We start from the raw sequence: 17,723 nt of genomic DNA, 5'->3' as shown, positions 1-17,723 counted from the left end.
TCAGCTAAATTTGTCTGTAATAATATTTGTTGCAAAAGTCAATGAAACTTGCCATCTCTCTTATAATTTTGAGTTTTTGAATTAAATGTAATTTAACCTTCACTATATACTTTACTATAATACGTGATAAAATTAATCAATTGCAAATCTAAAAAATCTTGCAACTTAATCTACTTGCAAGAATAAGTTTGCAAATCTTGGAACTTATTCTACTAACTTCACTGTGTCTGATCTGAATACTACACGTCGACAGTAGAATGAGTCCCAAGCCAGACACATTTCACACAATTTTTAAACGTTTCTGCAACAACTAATAACTTTGGAACGAAGCCTCGAACGCTATTTGGTCATTCTTAATTTTAGTCACATTTTATCATGTAGAACTATTTCTTAAAATTTCTGACACTTATTGTTAGGATCTTTATGCTCCAAGAGCAGTCCACTCGTCAATAACAAACGTTAAAACTTTATTAACAAGCACTGAAAAGCAAACATCATTCTTGATTACGATATTATTTTACCACATAGAAACGTCTCTCACAATCACTCTCAATTCTACTGAATACTGCATACAATTAACTACTTTTCACTCGTACCCATCTATCAATATACCTCGCCTATAAAACGAGCAAAGTGAATATATTAACATTAACGCCAGTTACGCCTAGTCAGTTGAATATCAAGATTCCCTCATTTCCATTGTAACATTTCGAAATGACTAAACGGTAGACGATTTTCAGCGCAAAGCACTGTAACCATACGTTTTAGGTGGATCGGTTTTGCCCGCGTCGAAAGGAGCACGGACAGCCACCGATCAGACACGTTCGTCGCTGGCTGCTTAAAGTGCACCGTTCGCAAATCTGTGCATCGATTAGATTGTAAACATACGTTTTACATGCCGTCAGTTATGCGCGTAGCAACGATACAACGTTCTCGATCAGATAAACGTGGATTCGGTTCTATCGGCACGTTTACTTCTCTAATCGAATCTCATTCGAGGCTGGCGGCTGTCCTCGAGTTATGAAAACGATTTTCACGCGTGTTGTACCGTTGCTACGTGTCGTAACGCGGTTTGAAATCTCCTATAAACCCTGCTGTACAACTGCTTTGTTATTCCGACTGACGCGCACACCAGGCGCCGGGGACGAGTTCGACAAACATTCTAGCTCCAGCTCTGCCTCATTGCCAGGTGTGTCTCTTCATCTTCTTCTATCTTCTATTTTCCTTCGAATCACTGTAACCGCTCTAGATGTAGTTACATATAGTTTCTTATACGTGTGGGTTGCTTTCGAATAATGTGATGCAATTTTGGGGAACCACAGGTAGAGATAAAGTTGCATCCTTTCTGAGTACCTATGATTTTGCCCATGTGTTGTGTGATAAAATTACAGGCTTTAAGAAACTGAATTTCTAGGACACTGGTGCTTCAAATATTGAATATTGACACTCTGTGAGAATGATTTTGCAAAACTGTAGAAAATTAATTAAACTTCGCCAGCCTGACATTTTGATACATGACATATTGTAGTAAAATATTAATACTGTAAACGATGTGTATTTTGTCTTTCTATGTAAGCCCCTGAATTGTAACTAATTATTCTGAATCATCCTGTCTACTGGGTGCCAGGAAGTTAATGTTAAATTTTGGGAATATACAAAGCACTCGTCAAAATGAGCAAAAGGAGGCTTAATAAATGAGAGTCCATCTCAGTTAAAGTGTTTCAGTTCGTCAAATAACATCAATGATTTGTCATGAAATATATGTCTGTCTGTACATCATTCAAATAAATAATGTGTACACCTTTTTCATTAAGCCTTCTCTGTTTATTCTGATGAACGCTACATGTTTCTTAAAATTTAACACGAACTTTCTCACGCCTCTTTTATACATATTTGTTTCTAATATAAATTGCTGTAAAACATTTTATAATAACGTCGTTACGTTTTTACCACTGTGATTAAAACGGTTCTCCTTTGTAAAATTTAAGTGTCTCAACCTGCCGTTACAGATGACTCGTACTTAAGGACTGACGTAAAACCACCAAAATTAGGCAAAGGTGCGGTTCCAAAGAAAAATATACACGTTTTCCCTTAACGCGTGCACCAGCGCACCACCGCTGCTTGCGTACACTCTATTCTCTCGCTTTACAGCTTGATTTGTTGCCTGCTATGCTATTCCTGTTCTACTGTCTCTCGTTGACCTTCATTTCCTCTCGCTGGCACCCATTTTCTCTCACTTTTGGCGCCGACAAGACAAAGGCGAGTCGCTGGTCTCGCAAAGAATGGTACCTGCGTGTAGCTTAGACTTCTTGATGAGGTTTTGTACAACGCTTGGTCTTGAAACTGTAAAGAAAGTAATATATGGTCAAATTTAATGTTTTAGTTAGACAAAGTCTCGTTCAATATTAATATCCGACTTTTTTTAGACATTTTTGTTATTTAAGGAAAATTTGGAGAGTCATTTTTTGGACAATATATGTAATAAAGATTATCCTTGAAATAGTGAATTGTGAATATGAAATTGAATATTGAAAAATGAATTAAGACAAATTAACATATTTTTAGCAGCAGTAAATATTGTTTACAATTCAATCCTATAATTGGTTCATATTTAGGAGATTTGATAATGAACAAATTTATTTTGTTTACTGCAAAATTTAACTACCCATCAAATTATTAAATTAAGATTATGCAGAGGCAATGGGTATTACATTTAAACAATATTCTGAGTAATTAAAGTTAATTTAAGACCTATTATGTGTGTACCAGTAGAACCGAATAAGTTCTGAATAAGAAAAATTTCTGAATAAAAAAAAATATTTTCATTGCACAATATGTTTTAGTTAATGATAAAAGATAAGCCAACTCATGCCGTGTTCTCTCATTGAATCAGGTATTTCAATTTATTGTGAAAATTTAATAATCACAATTATAGAAGAGGATTGAATATAACATTTGACTTTGCGTAGCATTTGCCGTAATTAAAATTCCTCTATTAATTCGTTTTGATCGTGAAACAAGCAGATGAACAGATTAAAATATTCAAACCAGTAACTATATTTTATCATTATAAATGTTGTATAATACAAGCAGTGAAAGTAACAAAAATAATATTCAGGACGATTCAAGGTAGAATATCAAATAAAAGAGTAGTAGGAAGATGAAAAAAAGCATGTTAGATTCATTACATATAAGCCTAATCTGACTCTACTTTATTTTTATTTTACATAGAAAAGTTTCAGATATTGTGAATAATATGATACAATCTACTGTACTTATAAAATCTTCCAATTTATATTTCAAAGACTGAATCCCTTATTAAAAAAATACTCTATTCTTTCACACAATAATTATGTTAAATATTCTATTATACTTATATTGTTACGTTATACAGTATCCAAAAACTAAATTAACCATTCTATTTTCTGTTTCTTTCCTATCAAATTACATTTTAAAAAACATTTCGTACATCATGAATTTTTTCTATTTTTTATTATCTAGAATTTCCTTCTTCAATCCTTTTAAAGCACACAAAGTCCACAATATATTGCAACAATAAAGTTCTATTTAACAAAACTAAGTATCATATCTCACATTAGAATAAACTGTGCCAGCATTTCAAAACCTCGCCAAAAAGCGCCACATCTGAGGTCTCTTCTTCGTCGAAACCAGGCGACATGCCTTGTGCCTTAAGACAATAATTCAAGCCATGCATCTACACCGAGAAAAAGGTCTGTCCTCTTCGTCCTTCGCTCGCATGAACTTTCTCTCTTTTCCGTTTCTGTGTCTCTTGTCCTGTCCACTTTCTCCTCCTTTCCCCTCGACCTTGCATCTGGCCCACAGTATCTGCACAATACACGCGCATCCTCCAGCAGCACTTGCCGCCGACCCCGTTAGTCTCATCGCTATCGGTACCGATATCGAACGCGCGTCCCCTTCGCTTGCAGAATCCTTGATCCATGTCGTTTGCAATGCTCGAGACTCGCAACATCCTCCCCCGAACGATTTTTCTTTCTGCTCGCCAACCCCGACGGCTCTAAGCGCACCCAGAAATTAACACAATAACGACCGATAAGATATATCGTGTACTCGTTGCGCACGTACGTTTTCGTTTACGCCTGGACACGTTCGCCACCTGTTCTGTTTCCGTTTGAAACTTTAGCCAGGCGCACGCACCCCCCTTATCGCTTCGCGAGACCCTCTGGCACGAAACCACGAATATACGTTGATCAACGTCTATTCCAGACAAGTCGGTGTCGTTTGAAAAGTCAGTGTCCTTCAGTGACGAGCCTCCAGACATGAACTCTCCCAAACAGCATTCCCCTCAACACGCAGGTAAAGGTTACTGCACATTCATAAGCACGCTCTACTAAGGGGATAATGCCCGTGATCGCTTGCTTTAATAGTCAGAAGCCACGCTACTTCGGAGTTTGTTGTTTTTTATGCTAGAGGAAGGGTGCAGTGTTGGATAACGTTTGGGAAACGAGGGGTTTTTATGGGTACAGTAATGAGTGCTGTGATGTGTGATTTTGCACGGTAAATTTGAAAATAGAATTAGAGTTTTCTTGTTACTTATAGCTTCTTATTTTCTTACTCTTCTACTCTGTTATATTTTCACAAGCTTCTCTTTCAGCGATTGTATTTGTTGTTCTGAGGCTAAAGAAGTTCGGATTTTTTATTGATTTGAGTGTCAATAATTCTGAATAAAAACTTCTTTCTAGATATAATTGGATTAATTCTGTTGTGTGTCTACCATTGATTGTCGAATTCGTTTTTTTTACAATTAGCTTTGTTATAATATATCATATTTTGTATATGTGAACGTAGTCAGTAATAAGTAATCAGTCAAAACCATTTGCGAAAGTCATTAATGAATTGAAGTAAATAAATTCAGTAGGTGAATATCGAATGATTCTAATTATATTTAGAAATATTATATGTGTATTATCATATCATTACACAGAATGAGGCAATAACTTTGATTACCATGAATATCTTCGCTATTTTTGGAAAAAGTTTGTCAAATAAAAGCAGCATGGTATGGAGGAGATCATAATATGACAGTAACCATCTTTTACAGGTGAAGGACTTTCGGAGTTTTGGAGATCACCTCCACTTTTCTAGATGGTGTGCTATACTTTTCTATTTTACTAAGAAAGTAATGATGACGATTTCAACAAACTCCAAAACAAGATTATTCGATAATAGATAACAGACTAGAACAACGATTGTTAAAATCGTCTAAATACTCTCTATTTTTCTAAGAATAGAAACGTATACCATGTTACTTATAAAAGTGGGGGTGACCACGAAAACTGCGAAAACCCTTCACTTGCACAAAAATTATTACTGTCATATTATGGCTTTTTTCTTACCATACAACTTTTATTTAACAAATTTCTCTATGCCTCTAAAAATAATGGAAATATTCATGGTGGATAAAATTATTTTCCCATCTCCTATACATGTGTATATTTGCTTTACATCAGACAAGAACAAGTTACTTACGTTACGTTTCGAGTTTATAGTAAGTACTATACGCCTTTTTATCATAAAACTAGTCTGAAATATTTTTAAATTATTGAACTTTTGCCATTGGAAAGCTACATTTAATGTAGAGAAGCTGAAAACGTTTTGGAATTCTACACACAGAAAATAATATAACAAGGTTTACAGTAGCTTATATTCAACAAATATTTATTGTTGAAACTGTATTATATTTATTTTCGTCAATATTGTCAATATTAAACTATTATCCAGGCACGACAACTTAACGATGTTTATATACAAGTTCATTATGCCACGCACAGAATGTGCTTTCGGTAAACGAATTCTGTGGTCGATACATTAAAAAGCCTTTGTTTCTTCTCAAAATTACTCACCAATACCCAAGTATTGAATATTCCAAATATTCATTTATTCACAATAATATCAATAAATTGGTCAATTAACAAAAACAAGTTTAATTAGATTAAACGATAAAATAAAATAGCAATACTTTAATCCACTTTGTCACATCTCCAGCAACATTATCAGTACCGAATTACTGACAACATTAATTGCTGAAAGGTTTTCTAACAGATGACAAAAAATAAATATTCTTCCGTTATCCCGTGCAATGTATTCGTCTTTCTATACTTATTATAAAAAAATAACAAGTTCAGAAGTAGTACGAGAGCTGCCCAATTTATTAAAGCAAGTATCTGTGTCGATGTATCGTTAACGATAGTTGTTCGAAAAAACGACGGAGCCATCTTCCGCGAGGGATCGCGCCGCTGGTAATTTCAGTCGATCCAATTTCATGGTTGAGCCACAATCTCGTTCCGAAAATTATCATCGAAATTATAATCGACCAAAATCCAGCTAGCCTGGCCCGTTCTCGAGCCGATGACGTTTCTAATTTTAATTCCCTCGGTATCTCGTAATTGGCCGAACAAATTGCGAGCAGCTTTGATCCCCTCGCTGGACGATAACTCGCAAATCGATCGACGACCAGTCGGATTTCGCGGACGGATTAATCGAGGCTGATGCCGCTGCTCCGCCATTTTTTCGAACGAACCGCGCGGAAAGATAAGACTTGTTCGAGACCTAACGAACGACATTAGCCTCGTCGGAATGGTTTAATACTAACGCAATAATCTCTAACGACTTCTCGTGTGATGCCTTTCACGCCTAGCGGACACAAAACCAACGAAACCAGCGATCAAATCCTCCACGTTGCCGAGGATGTCTTCGCAAGGTAAAGCTGATCCCTGATCTTACGCTTCTTGTTCGTTTCTGTGGTCCCAGCAGTGTCAACCGTCGTGCAAACCCTGCCCACGTACCCCTTCTGTGTATTTCGTTTGGTTTTTGGTCCGCAATTGTGTTCACGTCCCAGGTACACCCATGTACTCGCATCAGTGTCTCATTTGTTTTTTGCTACGTTACTTTTCAGCCATTCCTAAAGCAGCTGGCTTTGAGAGAGCGTGATCGAATCAAGAGACACCATAAAAGTGTCAGTTACAACTGTTTCCTAAGAATGAAATTACCAATCAAAATATAATGATCACTTGGGCATTACCTCGTGACCGATTGCCTACTATAGAAAGCCAATGGCATACAGCATTCGAACGTATCTGAATATAAAATTACTAATTAAAAATGAAGTAATATACGTAATTGCGGTATACAGTAAAGTATTCTATCAATTTGTCCACTGTTAGATTACAAGTACTCAATGATATGACTGTTGTGTAATTATTTTCTACTTTACATCTTGCGTAAAAGAGTATAAACTTTTATCCAAATGGGTGGATGACCAACAGTTGCTTTGAAGTGTGACATATAATTTAATTCTAACTCATAACTATGTAAAATACCAGTTTTAAAGAAGGGTGGAGAAATTGAGTCCTAAAAAAATAAGGTCAGGAGTCTCATTTTGAATAGCGATTGATTAGTTAACGAAAGAGAGCAGTGACCAATTAATGAAGAATGTACAAATGAATATAAAGCAGCTTTAAGAGGAAATTGATGAGCTGATGATAAGTTTTGAATAGGATGCAAATTATTGTATACCGATTAATCACTTTCTTGACAAAAAGCCTTCTATTAGTACTACATTATAGAATATTGTCAGTAATGTTATACAAAATTTTTAACTACAAAGTTACATGAAAACTAAAATTTGTCCAGCCTAAAAGATATTATAATAACTACTTAATTATCAACTCATATTTTTAATATACTTGTTTAATAAGGCCATTTACCAAACATACTCAGAAGAAAATTGCAGAAAAACTATTTTCAATTTTTATTTTCAATATACTTTCTTAATATCTTAAACATGTAAAACATTAAAAGACCATGTAAAGTAATTTTTATTTTCAATGCAAGTCTGAAACTTGAAAAATAATTATGGAGACTCTCGACTCGATCGCGCGCCAAGCGCGCTTGGAGATCACTCTGAGGCAGAGGATCACTCGAAGGTAAAGGAACCTGTGTAAACTACGGACGCGCGATCGTTGGTCGGACAATATTCGCACCATTCTTTCTTCCTGCCTCGACTTCCATCATCGAGCCAATAAAAACGTGACGACACAAGTGACAGCGAAATTGTCACGACCCGGTCGGACGCGTCATCACCCTCCCCTCGTGCACCTCCCTCGCCCTTTGATCGTGCGAAAGGCGTCGCATTAACGAATGACAAGTGGCGTCAGCCGTCGAATTCGATCGGTCAGCGGGAACCTTTCGTGTTCTTAATGGAGTCGTTATCCGTCGACTCGCTCGAGGACGCAAGTTTGCATATCCCGTGGCACGACGACCCCCTCGAATCGTCCAATCATCAACCCTTCGCTCATCCCCCTTCAATTACAGTGTTTCCTCGATTCTTGGCTCGTGGAGATAAACTTTCGAACTTGGTGTCACTGCACTTTTAATTACGAGACTGCTGAGATAACCTGACGTGCTTTGTGGGATGAGGGGAGCGCTGATGTGTTGCAGGGAAAATAATGGAGAAGGGAGTCTTTATGCAGGATGATTTTAGACAAGTATCATTGAATTTGTGAGTGTATTTCATCTCTTTTTAATGAATATGGATTTTATTCTTTTGGGTAAGTGGGATTGAAGTTTAGACTACTTCATGAGAATGAGAGATTAAGTATCTCTCCAGGTGTGGGTCCTACATTATTGCAGAACGCGAAATTTGAGAATATATCAGACTGAGTTCATATCTCATTACAAACTTAATGCTAGATAATTTAAATGTTAATTATTATAGATACAGTTAAAACATTATACTAGATATCACTATTGTATTAGGTTAAGGATGCCTACGTTTATGTAGGTATGGAAAGGCAGTTCATCTAGAAAACTTCTTTTTGAAAGAATACTTTTATTAGAAGTAAATTTTAATACAGGCAATCAAAATGTAGGATCTACAATAGGTATCTAGAAGAGCCATCGTTAGCATACACTATTTACAGAGAAAAAAAATATTTTGAGATGTAATAATTGAATTTCTATTTATAAACAAAAGAATCTTATAACTACAACTCTCGAAATGAATCAGCTTTAAATTTAAATATACTACGTGTTGATACAAAAACATATTTCTTATATTAGACAAGGAATAGCAAATTAATCAATTACGTGAAAGTGTCGATCAAACACAATGACAACTCATTAAACCATATCCAAGGATCGAGAGAATACTCTATCATATCAAAAAAGTCTCATTCCATCGAAAACAAGAGGATTCATGAATAGTGAACTAAAACATTTGAGAAGTGCAAAGGATTCCATTCTCTCCTCATTTTCTCCCTTCTCAAATTAGACTGCAATTGTTCGTTTCTACATCCGCTACCGATAAAGGGACACGAATTAAAGGATGGTCGGTGGACAATTTTCGCACGGATTAACGGGCGGAAATCCCAACGCTTTACATCCCCTATATGTGTATGCGATCGAAGGTAGAGGAAGAAAGGCTATTATGGTGGTTTGAAACTCGATCGAATCGTTACAGAGAGAGACAGGCACAAGCCGACCCCACCGCCGAAACCAGCAGCCCTGGTTGCTGGTCAGTACGTCTATCGTGACCTCGCCTTAACACCGGAAATGTATAATCAGCTGCGGGGCTTGCAGAAAAAGGCGAAGGATCTGAGGCAAGAAGTTCGAAATCTGAGACGTATGTCTCAGGCACAGGCGCACACTGTACGAGAGACCATACGAGACACGTTCATCACTATTAGGTAAAACTGTTTGTTATTAAGATCACTTTTCAGGAATTGGACACTTTTTGGAGTATCATCTCGGATTTTATTGAAATTTTAATATACAGAGTATTTCATAATATCTGGGAACCACTTCGAGAGTTGATTGTATGTTTAAAAATAATGAAAAGAAGTCATATAAACACATCCCTATTATTCCAATACATGATAATTTATATTTTAACATGTGATGGTAACATATGGTATTAGTCCCTTGCGAGTCCAACCCGTGACAGTCACGAGCGAGCCTAACACTTGCTGATTGACATCGCCAATGATTGTCACGGGCTCACACAATGACATATGTATAATTTTTGTCATACTTATTTATGGAAAAAAACGAGTAGACATTTTTTGATTCAATTTCATCAAATTTGCAGGACTGGCAAGGGGTTAATAATCCCTCGACAATTGATCATTTTCTTCCTCGTTAATTGATTGAAAATCATGTACATTATGTTTTCTGTCTATTAATCTACAATATTCAAAATGAGTCAAGCATTATAACAAATTTTATACTTACTTAAGATTTTTATTTAAAATACAAATTCTCATTTGTTTTATCAATATTCATGTGAATATTATCAATGAATTATTGAATTCTTCTAATTGCAAATTTTTCCCATTAATTACTCTGTTTTTATGAAACATCATTTTGGCCAGATTTATGTAATCAGTTTCTTTATAAACAATTCTTCTAACTTAAATTCATTTGCAGGGCTATGCTGCTATCTGGTGGAGACGCAGCGTGGTCCGCCGGAGACGCGGAGAAGATTCGACTGAGCCGCGAGGAAGACCTCTACAAGCAGGAAATGCTGAGGCTGGAAAAAGATCTGACGTAAGTTTCTTCTCATTCCAAACCTTGCACGTCTTTGTCCCGTCCCTAAAACGTGTCTGTGATTCCAGCGAGCTCGAGAGCACGGTGGAGGAACTCCGTGGCAATGTCATCAACAGAAAAACACGAGTGAACATGTCGGACGTGGAGAACATGGCCTTGATATTGAGCAAATCTAGGTAAGTGGAAGAACCGCGATCGTTCTAGAAATTGAGACAATCTAACTTAACCACCCACTTCACTGTGTCTTACATTTTTTTTTAGTAAAACGGTGGCCGATCTAAAGGTACGATTCCCGAGCCTTCAAGAGGGCATGAAGGGACTGCTGAGCTCAGAAATGGAGAAGGTGGTGCGCGAGGAGAAATTCCTTAAAGAGGAGCCCGAACGATTGGAGTCCGCGTTGAGGCGTTGCAAAAAATTGACTGGCACCCTCGTGACGCTCAAACGGTATGTATATGTATACATAGTCAGTAGTAGTAAATTAGGCAAAATTAAAAACAGAAGCATAATTCCACGGTGAGTTTAATATAATATAGTGTATAAATTATTCATTGTATATTACCTTCAATTTTAGAATATAATCGTGGTAATCATTCAACTATCTCTATAGTTGGACAGGAGAAATAGATTACTGTAATAATAGACTATGTTATAATTGAAGTAACTGACAACAGTAAATCATTACTAGATTACTAGACTGCGAAATTTCATGCATTTTTGAGAAATTTCAGTATTTCAAAAAGTATAGAATCCATGCAATATGAAAAAATATATATACAAAATATCGAAAGTTAAATACAGTTTCTACAAGTACAGCAAACGTTTCATTGGGTACCATTTTTCTAGGAAACAACCTCAATCACTCACCAAGCAATTCTTAGACACACATTCCTTACATAAAAATTTGACGAATATTCTAAGCATACTAAATTTATTATTTATAACTGTGTGAACACTAAATATAGAGAACATCTTGTATACTACTCACTGGTACCTCAACACAAAATACTATAGTGGATCCTTACATCCCCGCCAGGCCTGAAGTGCGTCTTCTGTTTGTAACATCGCCTAATTTACAACTTCAGATTTCAAGAGTTCGCTTCGAGACACAATAGAGCTCGAGTATCGATTAAACAAAGGGTATCATACTCACAACGAGGAACATTGTTTGTTTCGCAGCTTGGCGTCGGTGCAAGAGCAGCGATTACCAAACGCGACGAGCGTAGACGCGGAAGAGACGCCACCGATAACACCCACGTCTGCCCAACATTCCAAGGTAACGCTTCATTTGCTCCGCTCGCTCGCTCGCTCGCTGTCTTATCTTTCTTTTTCTCCTTCAGTTTCACTCTCTCTCTATCTCTATCTCTATCTCTATCTCTCTGACTCTTTCTTTCTCTCTCTATCTCTCCAACTTTCTCTGATCTGTCAACCCGTTTATTTATCCAATCCCCCCAATACTCGATGCCCCAACGATCCCTCCACCAGTACCTCCTTGGACACTTCCGCCCAAGTACCACCCAGTGCATGGAATCTCCAAGATCGTACCCCAGAACGATACCCCATCCAGTTTTCGCGCTTTGAAAACCTCTGCCCCCTTCCGAGAAGGAAGAAAAAAAGAGAAACATTCGATTCAGCGGAAGTATTGATCGAAGTCTCGCGTTTCCTTCGCGAGGGGACTTTCCTGACGCGCGCGTCGCCTCCGGATGACGATGATCTTCGCGGACAGTCGACGCGCTCTTTATCCGAATATTGTATCCACGTGCCACCAGCAAGAACTGTGCAACAGCGCGCACCAAGCAACGAACAGACACTTCTCGAGCTTGCTCGCACCGGCACGGGTTGAAATCTCGCGCGTACTCTGCAAGGGTCGCGGGATCGTTCGAAATAGTCGCGCACTTCGCCGTCTGCACTCTCTTTTCGCTGCTCCACGGCGATAAGTAGCCGTCACGCGTCGAGAACACCGATGATCCACGCTTTGTAGATCTCTCTGTCTGTCTCTCTCTCTTTTTCTCTCGGCTTAACCGAGAGAGAAACGATGTGTGGTATTATCCATTGCAGTGACGTCTGTATCGAATCCGACCACCGCTTACCCCGTATCCTGTTGTGCTAAAGAGCGCATGCAACGAGTGATATAGAATTTTGTCTACACATGTTTATATATATATACATATATGTATACATATATATTTGTATACAGAACTCTACGTGCATACTTACTTTCTGTATTGATTGAGGTATACGTGAGTACATCCCGTATACTCTGCATGCGTACAGTATATACAGTAGCGCCTCGTTAAGTGCGCCTTGCTCGGGCACGGGGAAACGCAGTTAACGAGGCACTGGCGCGTGTCTCTTTCAGCCACCTCTGATGTACGAGCGATGGAACTTTTGTCGTTGGTTACGCAGTTTCATTGAATTGGCAAAATCTTCTGTGTGAAAGTGAATCCAAGCACGACGTAAATCGGATTGTTCTTGAGAATATATATTTTTTTTTTATGTTTTGTATGGCGCTCGTCGAATTGATTGATCTTTCGAGAGAATTTGCTCCTTGTTTCCTTGTATTTGTAGACGTAGGCGAGGCATTTACATAATTCCTGTATTTAGTAGAGCTAATCTGAGAATTCGTATTGTTTCCAGCATATTTAATTCAAATGGCGCTTCTTAAGGACTGATTGTTTATGATTTATGAATCGATATATCAGCCGCTATTTTTCTGAAATTATTATACTGGGTTAAGTGTGATTAAAGACGGTGGACAGCTTTTTTATGCAAATTGTAAACAATCAGTTCTTCTCAAAGTAAAGCTCGAAATTAAACCTGCTAGAAATAATAGAAAGACTAAAGTGGAGCTTGCTGAAAAAAGTATAAATATTAATTTTTGTATATAAAGTTACTTATACAACTATACACGAACAAAAACCAAATCTTTTTCAAAAACTACATTTAATTCGCAGACAATACTTTCAAATTTGCAAAATTCCTCGAGTTACAGATACTAACACTATTTTTCATAATTCCACATTGAAATTAGAGTTTTATTCATATAAAGAAACATATTCTTATAACAAGCCCGATATATGTCTTTGTTGAACTCATTTTATCAGAAAGATCTCGCCAATGCAAAGATTGCAAGAATTTCATTTCTCGTGCATCAGACCGATGACTCGAAGTAGGATAAGATTGAGTACAGCTGACTCAACTTGCACTAAACGAGGTCCTACTGTACACATGTGCGCGCTTGAACACTGTCGAAAGCGACAGTGAACATTTGATTTTATAGTACAAAACTGTTTCTCTGTCTCCAGCAAAAATTTCTCTTTTTCACACGAAATTCGTGCCTTCGATAAATCGGTGTCCCGACGATTATTGAAAATAGTTCACGCGGAATCAGGCATATTCTACTCCACAAACATTCAAAATTACAAGCGTGGTTGGTAGTCAAATCAACCTCGCCCTTGACTCTGATTACTCTGCAGCTCTCTCGATGATCTTTATCGCTCTCGGTACACGAAGTCTAATGTAAACCTTTCCTCGATATGACACGAATAGCTGGCAGCCGAGGACATTAGTTCAGAAGCCAGTGCATGAGCTCGTTTCAAAAGCGAGTTCAGAAGCCAGTAAGGCCGATCCGACGACGTTCGTCCACGATGTTAGAATGATCTTAACAAAGAATTGGGGCATTACGAGGTCTCGTTCGACTCGAGCTTGCCGAAATCGCGTCTCGTTTTCGCCTTTCCCCGTCCGAAACGAAAAATGCGAGGATGCGTTTCCTAGACGCGCCTGACCAGGAGATCACGTGAAACGTTACGCACCGATTTCAACGAAATAACGAAATTTTAACGAAATTTTAACGAAATTTGAGACTATATTTCATTTTCTAAATAGGTATTAATAACATCATACTGCTTTTGTTACGTTTAGTATTGTAAGGCTTTTCGACGTCGTAGTATACAGGATGTTCGACAACAAGTGTCAGAAATTTGATAGGCTGAGTCTACATATTGATGTAGGATGAAAATAAAGAATAACGAAATTGCGTTTGAGGTTTTGTTCGCAAGTTACTAATTGTTAAAGAAACGCTTAAAATATACTGGAAGTGTGTCTGACGTGCAGACTTATTCTACTTCTGGTGAGCAGTATCAGACAAGTGTAGCGATTTTAGTGGAATAGGTCAGTAGAGTAAGTCTAGTCAGACATGTTTCATGCATATTTTAGGTGTTTTCTCAGTAAATAATAAAGTTGGAAACAAAGCGTGAAATGCAATTTTGTTTATCTTCGTTTGTGCTTTATTTTAACATGTAGAATTAACCTTTAAAATTTCTGATTTGTCGTCGAAAACTCTGGACGTGATTCCAACAGCAAACATTAATTGAGAGTTAAAATCCCATTCCGGTTCTATTTATGTTATTGTTACAGTAAATGATCGATATTATACTTTAAAGACAAATATAACCATAACTTTGATAATATAAAATTGCTTAAGGATATTTTGAATTTAAGATTGCTCTCTTATTAAAGACCTAAAATATGACTTCTTATATTTTCCAATGAAATCTTCATCTTCAAAAAAAATACAATATTATCCTTTGTAAACATACATATTAGTATGATAGAAAAATCATTCTTTATACATTAAACATCTACGAGTGTTGAATATATGTAACTAAGAAATATAGCTAAACAAAGTTCCACACACACATTCACGGCAGGTATTTTAATTTAATTTCTAATTAAATTTCTAATTTAATTCAACTTTGATCTAACACTGTTCTTCAGTGAAAATCGGTGCGTAACACCTCATGCTCCTTCAGAAGTCCCTCGGACAAGTCGGCCTCGCGCAGACTCTCCTCCAACTTATGTCTCTGTGTGACATGGACCCCTCCACCCCAATCAACCCCCACAACCAATATTTTCAGTGTTTGCTGTGTCCCGATAGTATAGATATTTTTTTATACATTTAGCGTGACGTGATGTGACAAAACCAGACTCGGTCGTCGCCGCTCGATAAAAAGAGCAGCGATAGAAGCAAATGCCAGGCGCGGCGAAATCGGAAGAAGCAAAAAAGAACAGCTGACGGGTTGGCAGTCGCGAGAGGCGAATTACGCGAGTGCCGGCGACCATGTTTTGTCAGATCATTCTCAGTGTTAGCTGTGACTTAAGGAAGACGAAAATCTGCGTCGCGACGAGATGATCGTTGACGAGAGCCGACTGTTTCATTTTTGTCTCGGGTTTTGTACGCGAGAGAGACGAGGAGTCGGAGCGTTGGAGCCAAGGCGGATCGCGCGCGCGATCAGCCGCGTCCTCCCTCCTTCTCTCGCCCCAAAGGCCTTTGTCTCTCTCCCTCTCTGTCTCTGTTTGCTCTCCGGACGTACGAGCGATGCGAGAGGTTTTTTGACCGGGCAGCATCGCATTTTTCCAGTCTCTGGAGCCGCGTGCCCGTAAGAGATTTCTCGAGTAACAGATATCGCAAAGCGACGCGGGTTACGCAAGTCCGTCAATCAGACGTGTTAAGAACTGTATTTTAATTAACGAAATATTTCTCTCTTTCTTTTTCTATATATGTATATTATACATATCTCTCTCTCTTTTTTCCTTTTTAATGAAAACTCTAAGCGCAGGTGACAGCCTACAGATAGTGAAAGTGATATTAATTTTTTAGTATGGCTGGAAGTGGAGTACTAACTTCAAGGAGGCCATACAGACCAGTCATGAGTAATTTTTTACTGATTCATACGTATAAATTATTAATTATTATTATTATTATTATTATTAATATTTCTACTTATTACCGTTACTATCATTATCATTAATTATTATTATTATTATTATTATTATTATTCTGTACTATTTTATATACTATATACCTGCATATATAGTATATAACCAACACAGCCACCGCACACACGCATACATTTACACGGACACATATGTTTATATATATTATATATATTCTTTTTTGTCGGTATGATGTCTGCCGCACAAACTCGTCATACTGTTTATAACTGTTTACCATTCACGACGCTCGAAGCATTTTGCCAAACTCGCGAGACAGTTCAAAAACCTGTGCACGTTAGCGAGATCAGATATGGCCGAATGGTATTCAAGAAAGCAGCGAAATCTTTGGCGGAATTCTTCGAGAGACTCGAGATCCGCGAGTCCTCGTCGTTACACGATTACGCCACACTCGACATACTTTATACCTGTTACACGACACCTTTAAATACTCTTGATACGTGCTTGTTCCGAGATCGATTATTTCATTTCTATGCAAAACAAGAGCCTCTCCCACGTGCCTGTCAGTTCTTATACGAATAACCGTTTCACATTTTACTCGCATATTTGCAATCGGAAAACGCGACTCCTTCCGCGTCTCTTCCGTTCCAATCATCACGTCCGCCCTGCTCGGATCGATACTACTCGATAGCGAATCGCCGAGTCCCGCGGTTGTCTGATCATACACCGATTCATACTACTGAACGCGGACGCGTAACTTCTCCTCGCGTCTTACGTTATTTTTCTTGCATCTCTAGCCCAGCACGCACTTGAATGCAATGTTTTATTTATATAACGTGATCTAAAGCAAACGAATCTTTTGCAGATTGTACAATACGTACTAAATGGACTAATAGTCGAGTATTAATCTCTGGTAGCTTTGTGGAAAGTTTGATATGACTTCGACCCTTTCTCACTCGAAAAGCTACTTGCAGAGTCCTAGGAAACGTAGTTTATTTTTTAAGTAATATGAATATGAGCACATGAAGATTCTAATAGCATGATTATATGTTGATATTTTAATTAACATAGTACGATATTGAAAGTATTAAGTTAGAGATTGTAAAGTTCTTTGGTTGTTCGACATTTTCGGAAATTTTAACGGTTCGATTATTATTATTTATTTGTGGTTCTTCAGGGTCTCTAGGAAAGAGAAAATGATCATCTGCAGTACAGAACAGATATCTCTTTCTCTAGATACAGAAACTCACAAATTTTTGTTCACGAGAAATGATTAAATTTACACATTCATGTTCTTAAAAATAATAACAAAAAATATCCATACATATTTGTACGAATACTGATACTAATGCAACCAGAGTAATGTATTACTTTCCACATGAAGGTTAAGAGGACTACATAAAAATTAA

General features: G+C 37.6%; 1 protein-coding gene across 1 annotated transcript in view; it reads left to right on the top strand.

The window, feature by feature from the left end:
- Positions 1-17,723, top strand: part of LOC143181058 (uncharacterized) — a 219,603-nt gene that overhangs the window by 190,866 nt on the left and 11,014 nt on the right. Inside the window, exons 14-22 of the mRNA XM_076381249.1 lie at positions 1,136-1,189; positions 2,010-2,057; positions 4,246-4,335; positions 6,677-6,739; positions 9,500-9,725; positions 10,465-10,584; positions 10,653-10,760; positions 10,846-11,028; positions 11,761-11,857. Of these exons, the coding sequence (XP_076237364.1) occupies positions 1,136-1,189; positions 2,010-2,057; positions 4,246-4,335; positions 6,677-6,739; positions 9,500-9,725; positions 10,465-10,584; positions 10,653-10,760; positions 10,846-11,028; positions 11,761-11,857 (989 nt within the window). The remainder of the gene's footprint in view (positions 1-1,135; positions 1,190-2,009; positions 2,058-4,245; positions 4,336-6,676; positions 6,740-9,499; positions 9,726-10,464; positions 10,585-10,652; positions 10,761-10,845; positions 11,029-11,760; positions 11,858-17,723) is intronic.

Source organism: Calliopsis andreniformis, chromosome 6 (assembly GCF_051401765.1).
Source record: "Calliopsis andreniformis isolate RMS-2024a chromosome 6, iyCalAndr_principal, whole genome shotgun sequence".
In the NCBI taxonomy this organism is placed as follows: domain Eukaryota; kingdom Metazoa; phylum Arthropoda; class Insecta; order Hymenoptera; family Andrenidae; genus Calliopsis; species Calliopsis andreniformis.
Note: the sequence above shows the minus strand (reverse complement) of the source record. Positions and strands in the feature narration are given on the sequence as shown.